The following is a 24,773-nucleotide window of genomic DNA, read 5'->3' as shown; positions in this document are numbered from 1 at the left end:
ATATTTGTTGTGTAAATAGATTAAATATATACATACATAAAATGTTAGAAACCATATATCATGATATAATTGTGTACATGTTACACTCTCTACTGTAGTTACTGCAACCCCACCACCATCACATACTCAGTTTTTGCTACAAACACAGCCTACTAATTTGGTAATAAAAACCTGTTTTGTTTATTTAGGCAGCAACAATATAACTGGCTTGAGAGACTGGTGACCCCTAGACAGAGATGTTACCTTTCTTAATGGGTAAGTTAAGAATCTCTTTGAGGATCTGATGGTGTTATGAACCCTTTCCCTGAAAAAAGACATACACACAGACTAAGTTTAAATACAATTTCAGGAGATTGGCTTAATCCAAAATACGAATCTCAAAAATGAATGGAACCCAAAATAAAATCCCTAATTAAATTAATTTTTCTGAGATTGTGTGGTTAATAATCCCTAAAATCTCTCTGTAGCAACTGACATTCTGGAAAATTAATTTCTCTAATTAATAAAAATCAATAGTTTCTTTCTGAAATGTTCATCTACATTTTAACTGTACTTATAGTTCAATAGTAAAAACACATCTCAAAGAGATAATATAAATATGAATCATTTTTTGCCACATTGACAAAGTTCAAGTAAAGTAATTCTACTTCTAACAAAGGTGTAATGCAAATTCAAAAAAGGAATCTTAATTCTAGCAAGGACAAACATATGCCAAGCCAATTCTAAAATCTCAATCAGCAAATACAAAAGAAACAAGGATACAACTAAGCTCATTTTTTAAATGGTCAGCATGAGCTATATAGGATTTTATAATTTAAAATCTGAATTTTTAAAAAAAATACTATGGATATGACCCTCAGAGCTAATGTTCATATTTTCATTTCAGTAACAGTAGCAACAATAATGGTCACATCTTCCACTGATTTTGTCATTATTTTGTGCCAAATATATGTCAATTCATGACTTCATTTAATTTGGAAAACAATTTTTTAAGATACAAATATCTCTATTTTATTTATTCATTTATTATTTTTATTTATTCATTTATTTGAGACGGAGTCTTACTCTGTCACCTAGGCTGGAATGCAGTGGCTCACTGCAACCTCCGCCTCTTGTGTTCAAGTGATTCTCCTGCCTCAGCCTCCCAAGTAACTGGGATTTACAGGTGTGTGCCACCATGCCCAGCTAATTTTTGTATTTTTAGTAGAGACAGGGTTTCACCATGTTGGTCAGGCTGGTCTTGAACTTCTGATCTCAGGTGATCCACCCTTGGCCTCCCAAAGTGCTGGAATTACAGGTGTGAGCCACCACGCCCAGTAGATAAATATCTCTATTTTAAAATTGAAAGAACTTAGGTTGCTACTTATCCTGGTGAGTCCAAGTTCCCAGAAAATTAAGAGGTCAAACCAAAACTGGAACCCAGATCTATCTGATGCCAGAGTCTATATGCTTAATTATCTCCCTGAGTCTTTCTTCTCTGTAACCTTCCAATACTACCTTGGCTCCAAGCAAACTCTTTCTTCTGACAGAGTTAGCCACAGAGTCACTTCACAAATAGAAGCTTTACAGTAAAGCTTTATATTGTTAGTCAACTGGTCATTTTCAAATGTTGAATTTCTAATGAAAATGTAAACTGTTTAAGGGCTGCGATGTGTTTATACTTTTTCCTGTCCACTACCGATCCCCGTTAATAACAATGGCACAAGATGGAAGTGAATAGGCGCCAATAAAAGAACTGAATTCAATGCAAGTGTCAAGATATAAAACAGTGAAATCTGTCTACCAGGTATCACATTGGGTGGCATGCATGACACTTTACTGTCTCATCAAGTGGTGATATTTCTGGGTACACCTCATAGAACTTGGAGATTTCTTTCCCAGGAGGTAATTTTTACAGAGGATGCACTTAAGAAAACCCAAGTCATTACAACATACATAAACAGATGAATAACAAAAATAATGACAAATTAAAATGCCATTTTTACAGAATGGTAAGAAGTAAAATAAAATGTCATTTTAATTCCATTGTAATGTCAATAAAACTACCATTGATATCTGAAAAGTTTAAGCAAGATGACATAATTCAACTGAACTAAGGAAAATTCCAAATGGTTATTCCAAAGGTCTTGTCAAATAATGTCTCCTTGAGAAAAATTATTTCATTTAATAAAAGTAATAATGGCATTAATATGAGATACAGTGTACTGCTGAGGAACAACTACAGACTTGGATTTAGGAGATAAGGGTCCAATTTCCAGCGTTGCAATATGCCAGCTATTTCACTTTACATACATTATACTCTGCAGATTGAGGATGATAATAACTTTTTTACAGAGTAGCTAGAAAGATAAGGTAAGCAGTAAAGCAAAGTGGACTTCAGATGCAATGGAGGCAAATAAATCCACTATAATACTGTTCAATAGTTACGATACTGTTCTGCCAGATAAGTTGTTTTAGTAATTGTAATAATTCATTATTACCAAATACTGTTTATTGTACATTACCAATACTTAAGGGAAGATACTAAAATTTGGTCAAATGTGAGACTTCTACATATATTAGCCTAACCATGGGTCTCTGAATCACAGAGTTTTCATTTGTCTTTAGGAACCATAATAATGTAGGAACTATAATAACATTGCAGGATATTCTGCTGATTAAACTAGATATTATGTGAGAAAGTGCTCTAAAATTTATTCACATTCATGCACACTCATACTAACACATATTTAAAATTGCAAGTTGTAATGAACATTTCACAATAAAATCCTTCTTTCATTGCTTCCTGTTTTCTCAGGATTACCCCAACATGTGAGTAAGTAAGAGAGAAAAACAGAACAAAAATGATTAAGTTAGCTTACACCTCCATTCTTAATGGTAAGTGTTTGACTAGGTAAAAAAAAAAAAAAAAAAAAAAAACCTGCCTGAAATTGTTTCAGGAGATTTAAAGAGAACTGCCTTTTGCTTTTTCTTTCTTGCCTTAGCATCTGTATGCAAAGGCACATTTCATTCTAAAACATAATAGACAAGTGCAGAGAGATAGTAATAGTAGTTCTGGCCAGTACATCCAGGAAAGTACTTCTTGCCTGTGGTATAAGATCATATTTCTTGGTCCTTCCTCTCTGTAGCTACCTAACTTCCTGGAGCTATTTCTAGAGGTAAGTTTCAGAGCATGCTAGAACATTTGGGTCTACCCATAGTGAAGTCACTCTGTTCACATTGCAAAGCTATTCCCAGGAGCCCAGATGCACTGCCTGAGGACATCAGCAAAGAGCTGCCAAAATCAAAAGGGTCGGGATGGGGGCCATTCTCTGCTTTTGCACATGCAGTTCCCTTTACTTGGCATGTCATGCTGTCCACCGCCCTTTTCGGCTTGGTAAACAACTAACTCATTCTCTAACACTCAGATCAGATGTGTCCTCATCTGTGATGCCTTCCCCAGTTCCTCCTAGCGGACATCCTTCATATTATATCATGGCACTAAATTTACATAATGCAACCTTTATGGGCATGTGGTACCTATTATATGTCTATATTGACTAGTAGACCTATCTATTCTATTTGAAGACAGCAACATACAGAACAATGTAAAGAACATATAATAAGGGAGAGTGCTGGAAGAGCAAACTGCTAGAAGGCTCAGGGTGCCACCTCCCAGTGACCTATACTCCTCTGCCCCAGGTGCTGTCCTAAGCCATCAGATCTCTCTGAATGCAGTAATTTTAAGAAAGGATGATAAAAATGCCATACTGATTTTTTTTTAAGTTCTTTAAGTCAATTGTTATTTTAAGGTATGATTTCTTTATATGGTATATTTGCCCAAAGGCTCAGGTGTCAGATTTATTTTATAATGTCCATAATGAATCCATTTTTAGATAATTTACATAGCCCTACTGTGACCCAAAATTTTGTGAGATTTCAGGCATTGCTACCTAAAGCAACACAATAGCAAGAGCTCTGTAATACAGAAGCTTGGCCATGACTAGGGCATTCTCGAAGAATCCATTTTTGTCACTGTTTGAAATCTTTTGGTTTTGGATCCCAAATAAAATGACCTGGGACAACATATGCAAAAGATTGGTGTTTATGATGAAAGCACTGAGGGAAAAGAATAGCAACATGAAGGATGCTCTCTGAATCTGTATAATGTTCACATGATAAAGATGCTTAACACTTCAAAAGCTACCCTCATTAACTATGGGAGAAAGAGTACACGCCCAGGACCTGGAGAATGTTCCAAGGAGACGAAGGCACTGGTCTCTGAAATTAATAAAATAAATGAGTGGTTCCCAAACTTTGGTTGAGAATCAATCACAATTCCCAGGAAGTTCTGCTTTATGTTTTAATTTTGCTTTGTTTTAATGCAGATTCCTGAGGCCCATGGCCAGAGATTTTGATTCTGTAGAATTGTGATGGGACCTAGGACCTGCTTTAATATTTTTCTTTTGAAAAATGTTCTCCAAGTCTTTCTGATGCCTGGCCAGCTTTGAAAACCGGTTTAAACCATACATTCTGGCAGGGATACATATAGCAATGATCTTTCAAAGTATCATAGAAGCAATTCAGATGGCATGTAAGACAGAACTTTGAGTAAGAGAATAATACATTAAGAAAACTATATGCATTTCTTTATTTTATATTATTAAACCTGTTTTGAAATATAGACTCACAGAAAGTTGCAAAAATAGTACAGAGTCCCATGTACGCTTTACTCAGGTTCCCTGAATGGTAACACTCATAAAGCTATAACACATTACAAAACCCAGCAAACTGACATTGTTACTGTTAACTAGACCTTATTCAGCTTTTACCATTTTATAACCTGCATTGATTTGTGTGTGTATACAGTTCTACGTAATTTTATCCCACGTTTAGATTCATGTAACCATCACTCCAATTGAGGTACAGAACTGTTCCACCCAGACTCTTGCTGCATCCTCTTAGTATGAATGACCAGTACTTGCCCCACCTGACCCACCCATCTCTGTCCCCTAGCAATCATGAATATGTCCTTCATCTCCACAGCTTTGTCTTAAAATGAAATCATATACGTAATCTTTCGAGACAGTTTTTTCACTAAGCATGTCCAGGTTATTGCATATATCAATAACACTTCATTCCTTTTTACTGCTGAATGGTATTATTCCATTGTATGGCTGTACCAGACTTCACTGAAACATTTGCCCATCAAAGGATATTTGGGTTGTTTCCAGTGTTTTGTCATTATGATAAAAAAAAAAAAAAAAAGTTGCTCTGAACATCCATGTACAGGTTGGTTTTTTTTGTGAACATAACATTTTGATTCTCTGGATTAAATGCCAAAGGGTGTATTTGCTGAGTCATATGGTTAGTACATGTTTACTTTTGTAAAATATCACCAAAGAGTTTTCCACAGTGGCTACAAAATTTTGCACATTCCTACCAGCATTGTGAGAGATCATTTCTCCACATCCTCAGCAGCATATGGGACACATTTTTATTTTAGCTTTTCTAATACATGTGTGGTGATATCTCTCTGTGGCTCTCTGTATATTTTTATTATCAAAAAAGCAATTAAATTCTCTTCAGATGTAAAATATGGAGTGACAATAGTATTGTACATTTGTATAATTTAAAAATAAAGATGATTAATGTGTATCTCACCACACAAATCAGCATTAATTATTGTTTTTGAACCATACAAGAATTAGGAAGAACTCATCACCTTATTAAGGAACTCATTTCAGCAGTTAATTAAGCTGACAAGTTACAAAATAAAAGAGAGTTCTGTCAACAACACACAGACTTCTCCTTGTTCTAAAACATCTAGTCCACTTTGTTTGGGTATATTAGTTCAATCACTGTAACTTCTAAACAAGTCCCCCAGAATGCATCTATGGGACAAGGAATCCCCAGGATCATCGCTCGGCTTCCCTACTTACCATCTGCAATACTGAACATGCCACCTGCCTTTCTGAGTCTCTGAAATGAATATTAAATTGTTGCCTGCATTCAAGATTTTTCATTGGTTATTTACAGCACTCCTGGGCAAAGAACCTCTACTTCCCTGAAATGTATTAGTGAATACATTCTCAACTACTCTCATCTAGGAAAGAAAGTGGTTGCATTAGATAACTTTTAAGATTCACCCTGGTTCTAGAATTTTACAGTTTATATAGTGTTGAGGCATTGTAATCCCTATCACTGCTATTAGAAGCTAATGACATCAGTACTTATGGATAACATGCTAAATTATTATTATATTTATATTAGCACATATTCGTTAGGACAGACTGAGTATTCCGTATACAAAACATTTGGGACATGAAGTGTTTCAAATGACAGATTTTTTGGATTTTTAGAATATTTACGCATACCAGCTGAGCAATCCCAATCCACAATTCTGAAATCCACAATGTTCCTGTGAGCATTTCCTTTGAGCATTGCGTTGGCACTCAGAAAGTTTCAGATTTTTTCACATTTAAGATTTCAGATTTTTGGATTAGGGACTTAACCTGTATTAAAGCATTCTTTATAATTTTGAATAATTATTGGTAATTACATATAAGGTTATAAAAATGCATTTATTAAATAAATTTTATTTCACAATGGTATCACTAATAATTATTATTAATAATGTTATTTTTATTATAGCAAGAAAATACATCCCAAGAGTGTAGGAACTAGTCTCTGTTTCACTCACTGCCATTACTTCAGCCCCTAGAAGAGTATCTGGCACAAGATCTGTTTTAAGTAAATGATTGCTGAATAAGTATATACTAGTAGCTCCTTGGGGTTATAAGGTATTTTATGGTTTAAAAACATTTTCACATTTATCATCACATTTGGCTTTCAAAACAATCTTGTGAGACAGTTAGTATTACCAGCTAATATTTTATGAATTAAAGAGGATATGGAATAGAAAAGCAACATGCCCAAAGCCAAGTGGTGAAACCAAAGCTTGAATGTAACTGCGCCAACCATCAAGCCAGGGCTGCATCTTGGCACTTCTGAGCGTCAATAAGGCCTACGAATATTTGGTAAGATCTGATGTCACTCCAAGAATTACAAGTGAATTTCTCTGCTGAAAGATGCAGTGTAAAGATCAAATTAATATAATTAATATTTGATCCTTTAATGAATACACAGCTTGTTCTTTTGTCCCCCTAAGGACCTGAAAATTAAAACTCATGCACTGCCCTGTGCAGTGATGGATGAAGCTCAAGCTGCTTATGCTCATCCAGAAAACGGGCATGCGAGGCAAACCCGAGCTTCATTACAGTTCCTGAGGTTTCGGTGCATTTGTGGCTATTCTCAGGGCATAACATACATACTTATAACAAGCGTCCAAGATGTTACAACTGCAGTCTGTAATTGCAATTAACAGGACTGTCAGGATTACAAAAAGATGCTTCCCCTCTGTAACCTCCAAAAACGATGTTTCCCATTTGTATCTCCAAAGTTAGAGCAAGATTCTCTTTGCATGGGGAAAAGGACACCAGGACTCCAGAGACAGAAAAGCACACCGTGAGGACCATACATTCACAGCAAAAAAATGGGGAAAATCCAGTCTAAATTATTCCTTTAAATAGAATGTCATAAGTGGACATCAGTTCCCCTCACATGTTAGTTATCTGCTAAGAAAACAAATGCGTCCTGCCTAACCAGGATACATGGCTTCACATCACTGATGGCTAATTCTCCACCAAGCAGCAAAAATCCAGGACTCATCAGTTCCTAGGAACCAAGCTCCAAACGTGCCTGGTTCCCATAAACCATGGTGGTGCAGATGAATGAGTGCATTTAGGAAACCTGGGTTCTGGATCAATTCAGCCCCAAACTCATGGGTAGATTAGCAATCAACTATAACTGTTTCCCCTCCATGGAATAATATATTCACAACCTCGCGGTAGCAGAAAACACAGAAAGATGTTGTTAAAAAAAAAAATCCAGGCTTAGGACCCCTATGTAATACAATTCACCTCACCTGTCTTTATCTATCTTGACAAGTCTAAGTGAACCAATATAGTTACAAAGCTAGTTCGTGAAAAGGGTCACCATTTTGAAATTAATTTCAAAGAAGAATCATGAAATAATAAAATAATGAAGTTAAAGGAGACATCAGACTGTCTAGCCAACCCTTTAATAAATGGAAGCATTTAAAATTAGTAAGGGCCCTGGGTGTGAGGGTCTCCCTCTACTCTTTTACTAGCTACACGATTCTTTAATAAGCTCTTCCATTTCTATTACTTACAAATCATCAAAATGACAATAACATCTGTTTTACCTACTTCAGAGAGCTACAGTAAGAATTTCCTACTGAAATGAAAAGACAATGAACACACAAGTGCTAAATAAACTATAAAAGAGTATACCGATATAAAACGATTCCACCAAAAGGATCACGTGGAATTGGTACCTAATGCAGACCCAAAGTCTGAATGGCCACAAACCGTTTCCAGTATTTGTCTTTATGTATTAAAGGAAAATGTCTTCTCTTGTATATTCAGAAAAGGTAAAGGTTATTATATTTAGAGAGAGAGGGGGAGAAAGAAAAAGAGTGAGAACTGGCATGTCGTGCCAATTTGTTTTTTTAAAAAATCTAACATAAAAACGCTTTTTAAAAAGAATTTCAGAAATTAAAGAAAGTGAATTCGAGGCCACAGGACAACTTCAGCTTCACAAACTTGCAAACTTTACAAATCTTTCCAAATGATTATCTATTTTAATGCTGGATAAAAAGTATTATCAAATTTCACTCAGCCAAATTAGAGAAAGAGACAGAGGAAGAGAGAGAGTGAGTGATTAATTTGGTGCAAAAGTAATCATGGTTTTTGCCATTCAGGGCAACCTAATACTAACCCCCAGAGTGTATTAGTAAGATAATTTCAAAAACCATCTTTAAAAAAGTACATTAGTATAGTAGGAAAGTCCATTTGCTTCCCTATTTACCAAAAACAGAAAAAGAACTATACTGTTCCGCCATCAAAGTCTAAGACCGAGTTTAACTGCTGTTGTTGTTTTATTTTTGGGGGGTGGGGTGGTTGCTGTTTGTTTTATCTTTTTATTTTTTAATTTGGAACAGAGTGAAAAACCCAGATGATAGGACAAACAACACTAAAGGCTAGTATTTTAAAGACCAGAAGAAAAATTACATTATCTTATCTTGTTGTCATCAGTTAAACAGAATAGAAAGTGATAGAACATCATAAAAACATACCAAAATAATTTCACAAAAAATGAAATAGACAGTTAACACTATAAAATCTTTAAGAATTGTGCTGCTATAAACATGCATGCGCAGATGTCTTTTTCAGGTAATGAGTTCTTTTCCCTTGGGTAGATACCCAGTAGTGGGACTGCTGTATCAAATGGTATGTCTACTTTAGTTCTTTAGGGAATCTCCACATTGTTTTTCATAGCGGTTGTACTAGTTTACATTCCCACCAACAGCGTAAAAGTGGCCCCTTTTCAGCATATCCATGCCAACATTTATTATTTTTTTTAACTATGGCTATTCTTGCAGGAGTAAGGTGGTGTCTCAATGTGGTTTTAATTTGCATTTCCTGGACAGTAAGTTGAGCATTTTTTCACATGATTGTTGTCTGTATATCTTCTAAATACCCATCAGCCAACAAATGGATTTAAAAAATGTGGTATATATACACTATGGGATACTACTCAGCCATAAAACAGTATGAAATAATGGCATTTGCAGCAACTTGGATAGAGTTGGAGACGATTATTCTACAAGTAACTCAGGAATGGAAAATCAAATACTGTATGTTCTCACTTATAAGTGGGAGCTAAGCTATGAAGATGCAAAGGCATAAAAATGATATAATGGACTTTGGGGACTCAGGGTGAAGGGTGGGAAGGATGCGAGGGATAAAAGACTATAGCGTACACTGCTCGGGCAACAGGCACACTGAAATCTCAGAAATCACCACTACATAACTTCTCCGTGTAAGCAAAAACCACCTGTTCTCCAACAGCTATTTAACTTAAAAAAATTTTTTTAAATTTAAAAAACTATATATATAAATATGGATGCCCCAGAAAGACAAGTTGATGTGGAAAACATGTGGGTATTTTTCTACTTTCACAGTCAGAATTAAAACATGGGAAAGCAAACTCCAGAGATTACAGATATAACACCAAGGTCAGAAATGTAAGCTCAAAGAATGGGCTTGGAAGGAAAAGTAATTCAAAGACATAGGTCGAAGCTGCAGAACCACAGTGTCTCATAAGTAGCTAAGAACTTAGAAAATGTATCTGGAGAAGTAGGTTTATATTACTGTGCTTTATCAATTAATTCAGTTCTGCACACACTATTGAGTCCCTAGTATGTGTCAGGTATCCTGCTAGGTGCCGTTGAGGGAAAAGGTATGAATCAGGCAGCCCATGAGTCTCAAAGTTCAGACTCCATTAGAGAACACAGGTGCATATACAAGCAAATCTATTAAAAACACATTGTCATAAAAACTGTATACAATGCATGAGGTTATGGGGTAGTAAAGAATAGTTTGCCATTATAATATAGTACAAGGTTTGGGATAACTCTAGAGTTAGAGGGAAAAGACTTGAGTGCCAACTCGGCTCGGAGCAGACTGTGCTTCTCTGAACAAATAACTTACACTTTCTAGACTGCAGTTTTCACATTTACATCAGAACAAGATGGTTGCGTGATTTCTATTAGTTCTAACTTTCTGCATTTGTGGTTGAGCTTTGTGAAGGTCAACTTTTAAGCAATGAATTAAAAGACTGTAGAAGCAGGAAACTGGGGGACAAGTACATGCTAAAAGCAAAAAACAGCATGAGCTGAGGCAATACAGAGCATAAGCTGTTATCACCAATGCATCCTGGAAATAAAACCTGTGCTACCTACTATCTTGGGAATTTCACTAAGAGTATAGAACATTCTGAACGAAAAAAAGAAAAGAAAAAGAATGGTTATAAACTTTTAAAATGTGTAAACATTTAAACACAATAGACATACGTTACAAAAATGTTCAGAGTAACAGAATGCACTGATAACATTTAAATTAAATATAAAGAAAAGCAAATCTACTTCCAACAAATACATGGATACATCTTCGTGTCATACAGCAGATGCAGAAATGTAGCTTCTATTTTAAAAAGTCTGAATGTCCATAAACTGTTCCCAAGATTTGTCTTTAACTTACATATTAAAGGAAAATTTCTTCTCTTGCATATTCAGAAAAGGTAAAGGTTATTATATTTAGAGAGGGGGGAGAGAGAAAAAGAGTGAGAATTGGCAGAAATGCAAGAGAGAACCAAAATTTCAGAAAACAAAAGACTGAGTTATACCATATTCCAAACTGCTTTGGAGAAGCATTACTGAGCAGTGCACTCACCCAGCCAGCCATCCGCCAGCCATCCAAATATATACGCATACATAAGAACACACAGACATACATTTGACCATATGCAACCATTCCTACTAAAAACACAGTAGCATAATATGAGCTATGAGGAACATAAGGACGAGTGAGAAACCATGTCTTGTTGCTTCAATGAGGAAGCAAAGCTTATATATATATTCTTATAAGGGACGCACGGACGTATCACTGTAATATGGGGCTTGGTGCCACACGTGCTGTGAATAGAAGGACAAGCAGTATCGCATGCTGGATATGGACAGCAGCCTTAGTTCAGGAACATACTCCAAACAAATCATAGAGAATGTCACCTCCTTTAAGCTTCCATTTCTTTATAAGAAAAATATATATATATAAAAAAACCATTCTGTAGGGTTACATAATAAGGCAATAAAATAATAATGAGAAAGCAAAGAGCCTGGCACATACTACATGTTCAATATGGGACAGAATGTAAGCGGGAGCAATAACAAAAGTAGTAGAAATTTGGATAGGTCAAAGAATAAGATGTGGAAACTCGGGCAAGGGAGTAATTACTTCTGATTTAGGCCACACCTAGACATTTTGGAGAAAGTGATACAAACAGAATTTTAGCAGGTAACGAAAACATGTGGGGTGACATGTTGAGAGGGGACCAAGGACTGTGCACTGCCAAGCATGCAAACAAATCACTTCTCTGTTCCTAGAGAATAAGACAGTGGGTGAACCACACATAGTACAGGGAGGGCATGTCAAATTCACAATAAAGGAGTCTAAAGGGAAGCCACTATATGCTTCTCTTCTCCCTATCTTATATATGCCATTTATTAGCCCTCTTAATATAGGATCTGCCCTCACCGTAAGGCTCAGGCCTATAAGAACGCTTATATCTACAAAGACTTCCTCACACCTTTGCCTTCTGCTCTACAACTGGACATGTCTCTATTCTGTTCAGATTAGAGGGAGGTCCACTGAAGCTTTCCCCAGAAATTAGGAGACAAAATAACAATGCCCTTAGTAAGATGACAAAGGGAAACATTGAAAATATAAATGAGGGCCAGGCACGGTGGCTCACGCCTGTAATCCCAGCCCTTCGGGAGGCCGAGGTTGGCGGATCACCTGAGGTCAGGAGTTCGAGATGAGCCTGACCAACATGGAGAAACCCCGTCTCTACTGAAAATACAAAATTAGTCGGGCACGGTGGTGCATGCCTATAATCCAGCTATTCGGGAGGGTGAGGCTGAGAATCACTTGAACCCGGGAGTCGGAGGTTGCAGTGAGTCAAGATCATGCCATTGCACTCCAGCCTGGACAACGAGAGTGAAATTCCATCTCAAAAAAAAAAAAAAAAAAAAAAACCATAAATGAGGAAGCCAACATATGGCTCCTCCTGTCCCTATGAAGAGAGATTCTCTTCCAGATCCCATTCATCCCATTCCCAAGCCCTGAAATCACTAACGAAGGATGAGTCAAAGAAAGCCAGTTCCACCAAGTGACTGATAAATTGCAAAGATGCAGTCTCCTTCTAAGGCAATAAAACATCATGGAGTGCTATAGAGATTAGTACAGCACCAAAGGCTTCATTTATTGTTTTTCAAGAGCAGCTTTCTGAAGGTCTTGTTCTTGCACTTTCTGAGGCAAAGGATACCCAACGATCCACAGCTGCAGCTTAGTCATGCATGCTGAAGCCTGATCTTCTCTACCACCCAGCCTAGGTGTTCCCCTTACACAAGCCAGACATCTGAACTAGGCTTCTGGCACCCGACCCAAAATACTAATAGACTAGCAAAGTGTTTCCTGGGCACAGGAGAGGACAGGAAAGAAAAGAGGAGGACTGGACTATATCACAGAGTGTGAAACACCTGCAAGCAATACTGACAAAACAAACATTAATGTCATTCAAGAAGCAACTGGAAACATCACGGAGAGGAGTAAGATATTAATTTTTTTAATGGTGGGACAGGGACAGAAAACAAAGGGAGTTAAATCTCCTTTCACTGCCTCTTCTCTCTCAGCTCCTATTCTTCAGGTTTTTTTTTTTGTTTGTTTGTTTGTTTTTGTTTTTTTAAGCTATTGTTTCTTGAGTTTGAATAAGCTGCTAGCATTCGTTGGTAAAAATATGGAACCTTTTCAACCAGAGTACGGTACCATTTATACTGCCCCTGAGGCTTCGTGTGTGAGTGTATACACACACATACACACGAGAGCTGGAGCTCACGTAGACCTTCAAACTCGACATGATGTAGACTGAATGCATTGTTATTAAAACCCCTGAAACTAGGCTTCACTCAAATTTGTCTGGGAGATTTAACAAATGCAAATCTCACAGAACACTCTAGACAACTTTATCCTTCAGCAGCCTAAGAGAAGAAAAACAGCCAGAGGAGGTAAACAATTCCATGCACTTTATTAGATTCACTTTGTATAAGTGTCTGATTGGACTACTGCTTGGCAGCATTTGCGGACATTTGTCCAATGGCAAGTGGGAGGGATGACTGTCTGGTAGCTAAAACCTTACAAGAGAATGAGCTGGAGGTGGAAGATAATGCAGTAGAAAGGCATTGAGCTGTGACTAAAGAGGCCAGATTTCTAGTTTGAGCTCTAACCCCATTTCACTATGGGTTATAGCCATATAACCCACAAAAAGTCTTTTTCCTAAAAGGGGAGGTTGGTCTAGACTATTTCCAGGGGCTCCTTTACTTTTAGTAGCCTATGACAACCACGCTGTGAATTCACAAACTACCTTTTTCTGACACAACTTTGTACTACAAATCACCTATACAACATTGAATTTTCCTACTCCAAGTAACCAACTCTGAATTCCCAGCACTTACCCTCACCTCCAGGTTGTTTGTATGGATTGTACTTAGGTTTTGGAGCAACTACTGGTGCAAACTTTTTGGGTGGCTGTTGTGTAGACACTGAAATGCTGGGGTTCCCAAAGGAATGGGTGGTCTCCATCCGTGCAGGCACATGGCCGAGGGGCTCACCAGTGCTTTTGGGTGGCAGCCAAGATGGGTGAGACATTGTTGGAATCTGCAATGAAAAAGAAACGAACACTGTTTTTATAGAAGCATGAAAATGAAGACAGTACTCCTCATTTCATTGCTACTTCATCTTAATCTATACTAAATGAATCTTGATAAAATTCTCTGGAACGAAGGATGAAAGAAAATGGAAAAAGGAAAAATGAAGAGGCAGAGGAATCATGAGTAGAAAGAGGAGGAGGAGGAAGAGGAGGGAGGACAGGAAGAGGAGGAAGGAGAGGAAAAGGAGAAAGAGAGAAAGAGACGGAGGAGGAGCAGTAAGAGAACACTCCCTCAAACTTGAATATCTCCCTTCCAATAGTCAACTATTTTAGTGCCTAGCACTCTTGGGAAATAGATATGAATAAGAAATGGTTCCTAACTTGAAGGAGTTTTTATGGTAGGAGAATGGAAAAGAGCTTGAATTTTATTAATAATCTATTAAATTAATGATCTCTCCAATTAAATGGTTATGCCTAAATGAAGTGCTAAGTTACCTAAGTGAGGTTAAGAACAAGTGTTGCTGAGATGCAGAAAAACATAGGCTCACTTCTTGGTAGGGGCAGAATTCATAAGATTTTATTGATGAGGTGATATACAGACTGGGTTTGAGTGCTAAGCAGGGTTGAGCCTGAAAAATGTTAGCGAAATATATAGGCAGAAAAGTACACAGCATTTACGTTTAGTGTGCTTGGAGGGGGAATAACAGAAAGTAGCAAGCAAAAGAACTAAAAGGTGGATTGAAACCAAAGCACAGAGAGCTTAGCAGCCACAGTTGAGTTTAAATTTATTCTTCAGTTATTAAGGAACCACTGAAAGTTTATTTTGGAAACAAGGGTTTAACAGATACCTGGCAGGACACTTTTAAATGACCCATCTGCAGGAGCAGCTCTGGTCCCCACCAAGGGGCATGTGGAAAAGGGGAAGAGGGGCATATTGGTTGTCACAATGTCTGGGACAATTATTGGAATTTAGGGCCAGAGGATAGAATATTCAACACATGTAACGCAAAGGTCAGCCCTGTACAACAAAGAAATGCCCATCGACATGTATGCTGAGCTGATACCATGTTGGACCTTCACGAAAAGCTCACTTAAACTAGGAGGGAACAATCAGATCGGCCCAGATGCTGCTCCGATCAGATTGCACATGCCATTTGAAGAAAGGAAATGTCTCCTCTGTCAGGGTAAGCCAAACACCTCTCCAGTCAGCCTGCCTGCTGGGGATGAGACTCAGAGGCTGCTGCCGAGGAGGGCTCTCCAAGCCTGATTGCAAGAGCTCTCCAGCACAGGGACGCCCGGAAGGCACCCTGTACCCGCCCCCAGCCCAAAAGCCACCTACTAATTTATTAATTGAACCGAATTAATTAAGAGGGCTACATGATTACCTCCAGATGTCTGTAAAGACAAAGAGCATCAGAACGCAGAAATCAAAGGCCTCAGTACATGGCACAGTAACAGAGAGACAGGGTGGAGGGGAGAGCTGGGAAAGAGTGTTGCCTGGACATTAATATCAGTCCACACCACCAACAAGCGGCATGACTTTAAACAGCATCTCCTCTAGAGCCTCAGATAGTTTCACTCTCTCAGAGGACTCAGCCAAGCACAATGGCTCACACCTCTAATCCCAGAACTTTGGAGGGCAAGGCACTTGAGGCCTGGAGTTTGAGAACAGCCTGGGCAATAGAACGAGACTCGGTCTCTACAAAAAATTAAAAAATTAGCGGGATATAATAGTGCACACCCGTCGTTCCAGCTACTCAAGAGGCTGAGGTTGGAGGATCACTTGAGCCTGGGAGACTGAGGCTGTGGTAAGCTGTGATTGTACCACTGCACTCCAGCTTGGTCAACAGAGGGAGACCTTCTCTCAAAAAACAAACAAACATATAAACCTCTGTCTTCCTTAACTCTCAGAATTTTTATGGCAACCAATGAGATGATATTAAAGTACTTTTTATAGTATAAAGTGCTATCAAAGTGAGAAAAAAAGATGCCTCTATTCTTATAGAAAGTCAATGGCAATTTTATGACCATCTTGCTTGGAAGAACAGCTTGATGTACAATTTTCTTAAAAGATGAGGATAACATGAATCAATGACAAAGACTAAACTGGGAATCAGGACACATTGCTACTGAAGACAGTGATGGTACTGGCTTTTCACTCTGGTTACAGGGCCTTTCTTTTCTTTTTTATCCCCTGTACCTTTTACATATTCATCTATACATACACATACATACATGTATATATATACACACACAAAGACACACATATACTTGCTAAACTGGGAGTTCCTTAAAAGGGTAAGGACCATATTTTACACATTTATAAACTACCATTAAGACCTAGCACAAAACCAATATAGAAAAACAACCAATGAATGTCTGTTTTACTCATGGTTTTTAAATTTAGCTACACATTTGGAATAACTTGAGATGATTTTTTTTCTAAATACCAAAACCAAACCCATCTCACACGGCTGAGAAATGCCAATTTTGGTTTTGCTTTTGCTTTTAATTGAGGCTTGGTCTTCTACTAAATTGGGATAAAAGTGATAAAAGTGACTGGTTTGCTTTCAGTATGACTAAAGTGAATATAAGTGTGAAATAAAAGGGATCAAGTAAAGGTTTGAAACTTTTAATGCATTAAGCACATTTGTAGAATAAATGTTAATTATAATTTTTAAAATGGCTTAATACTGTCCTCAAAAGGTCTCTATAAATCTAACGTCATTTTACAATAAAAGGTTTAAAATTGGTTAATATGGGAGGCAGTAGTCTCTTAAGCAAAGATTCACATTTTTCACAGCAATCCCAAGTTACTGACTGACTGTATCATCTTGGCTTTTCAGATATAGCACAGATATAAAGAAACAGGCAATTTCTGGGAGACTATAAATAAAATTTAAGCATCAATATGTAAATCATTGGCTCCACAGTCATTTCAGTTGTCCCCCAGCATCATAAATTACGCGCACGCTGCCCTCCATGAAGAAGCACCTGGAGCTACTCCTCCTGAGAGGCCCATCTTCTGACCAATCATTTGTTTGCAGATGACCTTTTCAGTGCCTTCTCTCAGCATTCTTCTGCATGTCAGCAGTGACCCAGTGACACCATTCCCAGGATTTATAATAAGTTTTCATGATTCTGAACCCTTGCTGATGCTGTGTTCAACATCAACAACGCCGTTTACCTCTTTTCGCTTTCTACCAAGCCCTATATTTTTATATTGTCCCAGCTCAAATGTCTCTAACTCTGTGAACATTTCCCTAACTCCTCCAAAGAAGAGAAACTTAATTCCTTTTTCTGGGCTCTTTACTACTTTCTGCATACTTATAACAGTCCACAAGGAAGTCATTTATTTACCTGCCTACATGTCCCAACAAGTTGGAAACTCCAAGTAGCCTCACTATACTGTCACAATGCCTAGACAAGAAATCCTCACACAACTATCTTACACAGAAATGGGTCAATGAATGACCATTACCCTTTCTTAGTTACTCATATCTTTCTAGAATTGCTATAGCATTCACTGATACAATCATCTCTTTTGACTTTCCTTAATTTGGTGATGTAATGAAGCATGCTGATAGATTTCCAGATATTGAACTATCTTTACATTTGTGGAATAAAATCTTATCTAGTCACAGCTGCAGTGCCCTCTTTAGCAACCACTGATGCATTAACCTCTTTTTCCCTCCCTTAATTTGATGATGTAATGAAATATCTAGGCTTTATCAAAAGCCTAGATATTGAACCATCTTTGCACGCCCAGAATAAATCCTTTGTTACAGTTGTGTTTTGATATATTAATGAATTAACTAGGCTATTTTATTTATAATTTGTGTACATATAATCATAATAAAGAGCATTTTATAGCATTTTTTCTGCCTGTTTTACTTATCATGATTAGGCTTTGATAGGGGAGTTTTCTCCAACCCCCTCTACTGTCTAGGTTATTTAGTAACTTCATTGGAATTATCTGGTTTTTTAAAGGTTATCCAAATTCAGCAAAAAGTCATCTAAATATATCTTCCTTTAACAGACATTAATCCTATTATCAGTAACTTCTATGATAGTAGTAGTAGTTTTCTATTTATTCTGAGGTCATTTTGTAGTACTTTCTGAGAGAAATTCACCATTTTTTTCATAGGTTTGATCTCTCCTCTCTCTTAACCAAGCTACTTCTTGTCTAAAAATGACTTCCAATGTACTATGCATCAATTTAGATCATAAGCATTACTTTCTACTAGTCCTTGAAGGTAAATCTTGCACTATATCCTACAGTTCAAGTTATATATCCTTATAGTACAATTCCACAGCATCTACATACTGTTGTCACATATTCATCACATGGTACCCTGCCCATCTGCTTGTCTTTTTCCCAAACTAAACTCTCAAATCCTTGAGAGTGGAAATATTTACCATTTTATAATCCCAGGGCCTACACATGATAGGTACTCAATAAAAATGTCTGTTAATTTAATGAATGAATGAATTTATTTGCCTGGCACTGGAGCTATAGATGAATCAGATTCTTATTCTTTACTCAAAGAGCTCAAAGCCTATTTGAGGAAGAAATATTTATAAATGTGAAAAGAGAAAGACAGTAACACAGAAAGCACATGAAAAATCTTGGGGGATGTCAGAAAAGCTAGCATAAGCTTGGCAGAGGTAGCCCTTAAGCAGGACTTTGAATGATGAGTAAATAAAAGAAAACTGGAGCAACAAGGGCAAAGATTAGAAATAATACTGTGAGCCTGGGTATGAAGCAAGGCATTTCTGTAGGACAGGGATCAGACTAGTGGTACCAAAATGAGGGATTCAGGGAGAATAGTTAGGAGAAAGTTTTAAAAGACAACATGAGTCCTGCCTTTTAAAGGTCTTATATAAAGGTAAGATAAAGATGAGAATCTAGAGCTTTTATCCTTGAACAGGAAGATAACAAGAGTGAAAATTCCAGGTGCTAAAAATTAAATCATGTAGGATGGATCCAAGGAAAGTGATAAATCCAATAATATAGACATAGAGTCCCTGTGGCCCCAGTTCTAGTCTCAGTTATACCAGTGTGACCTTTACTCATTTGCAAAATGAATACCTGTAAAGTCCCAATCAGCTCTAATATTCTAGAGTGCTTTCTTTCTCTAAAATCTTAATTACAGCTCTTCATTTTGATAAATGGATTTGATAAAACTTCACAAGTTTAATGAACAGATGAACTAGCACGTATCACCAGGGCTTCTTGGCTTCTCAGAGAGACCCATGTAAACACAAAGATAAGCAGTAGTGAGAAATGGTGTTGCTGGACCAAGATTCACACTGCTCTTACTTCCCCTCATTCTAGATAGGTTTCACTCGAAGCTCATAATCATCATGAAAGCAAGAAGTGAAAGGGAAGATTTCCAGAGAGGCTCTGAGAATACACAACTACCATCACCAGACAGGAAAGCAAGAGCAATGGCCCTCCTCTAAGCAAGATGCCTACTGCTGAAGAGAACTGGGGAGCTGCTGCTTCCTCAGCGTTGCTCTTTCAGAAATTGTCAAATGCAAGCAATTAAGAAGAACCTAAGAGGTTTCACTTATCAACTTCTCTGCTGCTCTTCTGTCTTTTCCCCCAGCCATCCTAAGAAGACTAGAGATTGACAATAAATAACAAGTGTTTATTGAAGATTTATTATATGTCAAACAATTTTTCAATGGCCACACAGTCATCCTGACTGCCATATGAGGTAGCATTATCATTACCCACATCTAGCAAATCAAGAAAGTAAGACTGCAAGAGGTTGAATAACTTGCTCACAGATATATAGCTAACGAACAGCAAAGCTGAAGCTGGGACACAGATCTTTGACTCCAAATCTCTCCGGTCCTCACTCTGTATTGCCTCCTTATTTGGAGAAGAAAGGAAGACACCACAAATCAAAGGAAATCAGCACTTAACAGTTGTTTTTGCTCCTATTATTTCCATTCCAGCTCTTGAATTCTACTTGCCATAATGTTTTCTCTATTCTGTACCCTCAAATCTAATCATAATAAGCCACAAGACCACAAGGTAATGAAGCCAATAGTCAACAGACCAAAAAAAAAAAAAAAAATCAAGGCACAACAGAATACAAATGAATACAAATAACTACAAAAGGCTATGTGATGACCAGGAACCACCCCATACAGGTGGGAAAACTTAGGGCCATAGGCCAACTGACAATTAATACTAACAAACCTACTAAGCCTCTCTCAGGATACCATGCAAATGCCAAGTCATTGTCATCCACAAAAACAGAAAGAAGTAGTGTTTGGTCATATTTTCCTTTTTTTCCTCCGAATCAGTGTGCCACTCTTCTAAAAAGATTTATATAGATTACCAAAACTGAAAAACAAACAACTGTTACATCGTATTATCTAACATCCATTGCAATAAGCTTAGAGTAGTGTTTATCAAAACAGTCTGCACACTAACCTCACATGGGGATCTTTACGTATATAAAGATCCGAGCGTTGAGAACAATTGACTTAGAGCATTTCTCTTAATATTTAAATGACATTGTATTAGTCCCTACATCTTCCTGGCAACTAATTCAAGGCCTAGCACTTGGTCAGTGTGCACTGAATAAATGAATGGTATTAGAAAAGAGACATACATTAACACCACAGAACTGAGGGACTCTTTGACTTAAACATCAGAAGTAGCTGATGGCAGACTAACGTTTAGCATTCATGTCCCTTAGCAACATTTTCTTCATTTAAACAAGCCGTTACAATTTAAATAACACTCTCCTATAACTTTGAAGGTTTTTTTTAAACGTTCTCTTTATACAAAAGTCAGTACCTTCCTGGAATTTCAAAACTGTTTTCCTAATCATCCATTAAACTGGTACAACATGGCTCCCCCTCTGGGCTATACGGCTCTTCATTATTGTCCACATCTCAGTATTTAGTGGGAAGATGCCTGATCTTCAGAATTCAGACCCAGCTTTTAGTCTTAGCTTTGCCATGAGCCCATTGTGTAACTTCCGTTATCTCTGAAATCTTGTGTCCTTCTCGAAAAATGTGGTGATGGAATTAGATGGTACAAATGACAACTCTGCTCACAAGCTTTTATGAGTCTATGAAAGATCTTGACTTAACAAGTAGCCAACGCCAAGTAAAGCAAGATTCTATATCATCCGTAACTCTCTTTGTTTTGATATCGTCTGTAATTCTCCTCTTTGCTCGTCAGTGAGGAAGCACAGTCCTCTTTTTCTCTCTTTTTCTGTCACCTGTTTCCCTGACTCTTCTATCCTCCCCATTGAAGGACAGATTCTTGGGTTGATCTCAGAGATTAACAAGGCATCAATCAAGATGTATTATGCACAAGTAAATAAGTATTTAGGCAAACCTTTTCCAAACGGTGTAAGTCCCTACCAGTGTAATTGAGAAGCAGATATGCTGTGGCATGTGGTGGAAGCGTGGGAAGACAGCATTGAAGAATAATGCAGGCTGAAAATTACACACAATTGTTAGTTGAACAGCAAATGTATTCACTCTTCCTCTGAAGCATCAGGTCAGATAGAGCCGGAAGGGCAAAGCAGGATCTACCATGGTCTGAAAATGTCAATGTATTCACTCAACTTCTTCTTATAGATAGCTTTGGCCCGGCACTGGCTAGGTGCCCCACTCTCTGCATGGACAGCTGGCATTGCTCAGAAGAGGTAACGAGAGAACAACGCTACAGAAATGCCAAACCTTTATATAGGCTATCTGAGAGACATTTGGAAAAACTGGAAAAGGCACTAGACTTAGATGCAGAGGACTTGGACGTAGCTTCTATCTAGCTCAGTCACTATCTGGGTCTACGACTTTAGTGCTTAACCTCTTTGAACCTCAGTGACCCTTCCTATCTGTACACTAAAGATTAGATATCCACTACCATTCCCTCTAACTCTCATGTTTCCATGATTCCCCCACAAGTCCACAATTTCAAGGAGCTAAGGTTTCTTACAAAACTATGTTTTAACTCCTGTGAGACCAGGGAGTATAGAGTGAGGGAAGGTAGGGTTGGAATCGACACATTAAATGTCCATCTGCCTTGCACAGAGTACCAGAAAAAATAAATTAACACTAATGGTGCACTCCTTGTTCTTGGCAATGCTGCAGGTGACAAGAAAAACTCAGTGGCATTTCAGGATCCAAATGAACCACAAAGCAGCAAGGGAGAGAAGCGTCAGGTCTAGACAAGTAAACATTGTCTCAGATAAAGAAGTTAGACAGGGCCGGCCCCAGGGGCTCAGATCTGTAATCCCAGCACTTTGGGGGAGGCCAAGGCAGGCAGATCGTTTGAGGTCAGGAGTTCAAGATCCGCATAGTCAACATGTTGAAACCCCATCTCAACTATAAGTACAAAAATTAGGCGGCTACAGAGGGGCATGCCTGTAGTCCCAGCTACTTGGGAGGCTGACAGGAGAATCACTTGAACCCGGGAGGCAGAGGTTGCAGTGAGCCAAGGCTGTGCCACTGCACTCCAGCCTGGGAGACAGGGTGAGACTCCATCTCAAAAAAAAAAAAAAGAAAAAGCGAGACAGAACAGTGACATTCCTCCACACTGCACTTTCACTTCAGATTCAGAATGGCACTCCAAAAGGAAACCATCAACCCTGACAGGGAAACAATAGCACTGAAAGATCAGGACTCTCAGGAGAGAAGGTTAAGAATGGAACAAATACTGACTAAGTGGCCTTTTGTTTGCCACAGTTTCTATCAGTCAAGGAAAAACACAGACATGGTTGACAATAGTCAGGACAGACTACTTAAGAGCTAAAAGGTCACAGAGTCCCAGCTAGGAGAAATCTTAGGAACTAATTTACCTCTTCTAATTTGAGTATTCAAATACCGAGATTTGGAGAAGCTGAAGAGACTCATCCAATGTAATAGAGCAGCTAGAACATACCAGAGGCTGGGTTTAAACCCAAGGGTTCTACCTCCAAAGAGCATCTGCAGGCGGAAAGTTCGATTAAACAAGCTTGTAACTCTATTGATTGCTAGATTATAACTAGATGGGGTAGGTAAAAGGCAATGGAATAGAGCACAGAAGTAAACAATTTCTCTGCCAAGAAAGTTCACAACCGTGACACTGAAAATTAGCACAGAAGAAAAATGGCCCCAACCTTGCATTCCAGGTCACATTTGATAAGAATTGTTCCATGTGGCAAAGTAACCAAGAAAATGTGAATTCTCTCCGGACCTCAGTTTCTGCAGATCTAAAATAATAAGCAATTAATAATGATCTTCAAAATCTCTTCCCACAACTTCTTACGATCCATAATGTTATCGCTAGTCTGTGGACTGTGCTGTGCTGGTAAAAAATGGGCTCTTTAGCAGGTTTCTTCTTAGTCCTTGATTCTAATAGACTGCTTTTCTGTGCAAGGCCAAGAGAAAACAGGCAACCATAGCCTGCACCTCTTTGAGTTCAGTAAATCTACTTCCAAAAATGGAAATCTGGATTTGTAAAGGTGAGATGCATAAAAATTTTGCCCCTCACCCAGGAGGAAAAAGTGACGATAGGAAAAATCACCAATATGATCTCTAAAGAGACCTAGCAGTCTCTTTAACGGTTATCTAGCATCTTCTATTTCTAAACCTACCAATAACTGTGTAAGTCTGCAAGTTAACTGCTGCTCACTTAGCTATGCTGCCCTGACAGGTTGTTCAAACTTGTAATAAAACATGTAAACACACCATTTTAGATATCCATTTACAAGTCTGTCATGCCCATCAGTGAGGCCATGAAATTTTGCTACCACTTCAGGATATTCTAATTATCTTAATTTTTTAATGATTTTGTTTGTATTTTTCTGTTATTGAATATTTATTTTGATATGTCAATAAAATAAGGAAGATTTTAAAAGCAATTTTAGTTATAACTTGAAAAAGTAGAAATTCTTAATTTTTTCTTCAATGAATATGAGTCTACTATTGATGAATGCTAAGACATATTTACATCTGATAACATTGCTTGTGGCTGTGAAGCAATGTTTATTCAGGCCACATAATCTGCTAAGAGTAATCATAGCAACAAGATGGGGAGTTACCCATTATACTTCAGCCTTTTGAACATCATATTGTTCACAAAACTGTCAACCGTGTTGTTTGTATCCCATATCAGAACTACTATAAATTAGCTTAGAGCATTTGAATTGCGTGTGGACACTATAATTTATTTGTCATTTTTATTATTATCATTATTATTATTTAGAGACAGGGTCTCACTCTGTTGCCCGAGCTGTAGTGCAGTGGCACCATCATGGCTCAATGAAGCCTGCAACTCCTAGACTCAAGTATTTCTCCCACCTCAGCCTCTCTAAAGTAGCCCGGACTGTAGGTGCGCCACAATGTCTGGCGAATTTTTCAATTTTTTT

The 24,773-nt window shown here is 37.8% G+C and overlaps 1 protein-coding gene across 1 annotated transcript in view; it reads right to left on the bottom strand.

Annotated features, from left to right (window-relative positions):
* Positions 1-24,773, bottom strand: part of LPP (LIM domain containing preferred translocation partner in lipoma) — a 729,048-nt gene that overhangs the window by 469,524 nt on the left and 234,751 nt on the right. Inside the window, exon 3 of the mRNA XM_011961602.1 lies at positions 14,195-14,396. Coding sequence (XP_011816992.1) covers positions 14,195-14,387 — 193 coding nt within the window. The 5' untranslated portion in view covers positions 14,388-14,396. The remainder of the gene's footprint in view (positions 1-14,194; positions 14,397-24,773) is intronic.

Source organism: Colobus angolensis, unplaced genomic scaffold, assembly GCF_000951035.1.
Source record: "Colobus angolensis palliatus isolate OR3802 unplaced genomic scaffold, Cang.pa_1.0 Scaffold56, whole genome shotgun sequence".
NCBI lineage: Eukaryota > Metazoa > Chordata > Mammalia > Primates > Cercopithecidae > Colobus > Colobus angolensis.
The sequence above is the reverse complement of the archived record's forward strand: the minus strand, read 5'-3'. Positions and strand labels throughout refer to the sequence as shown.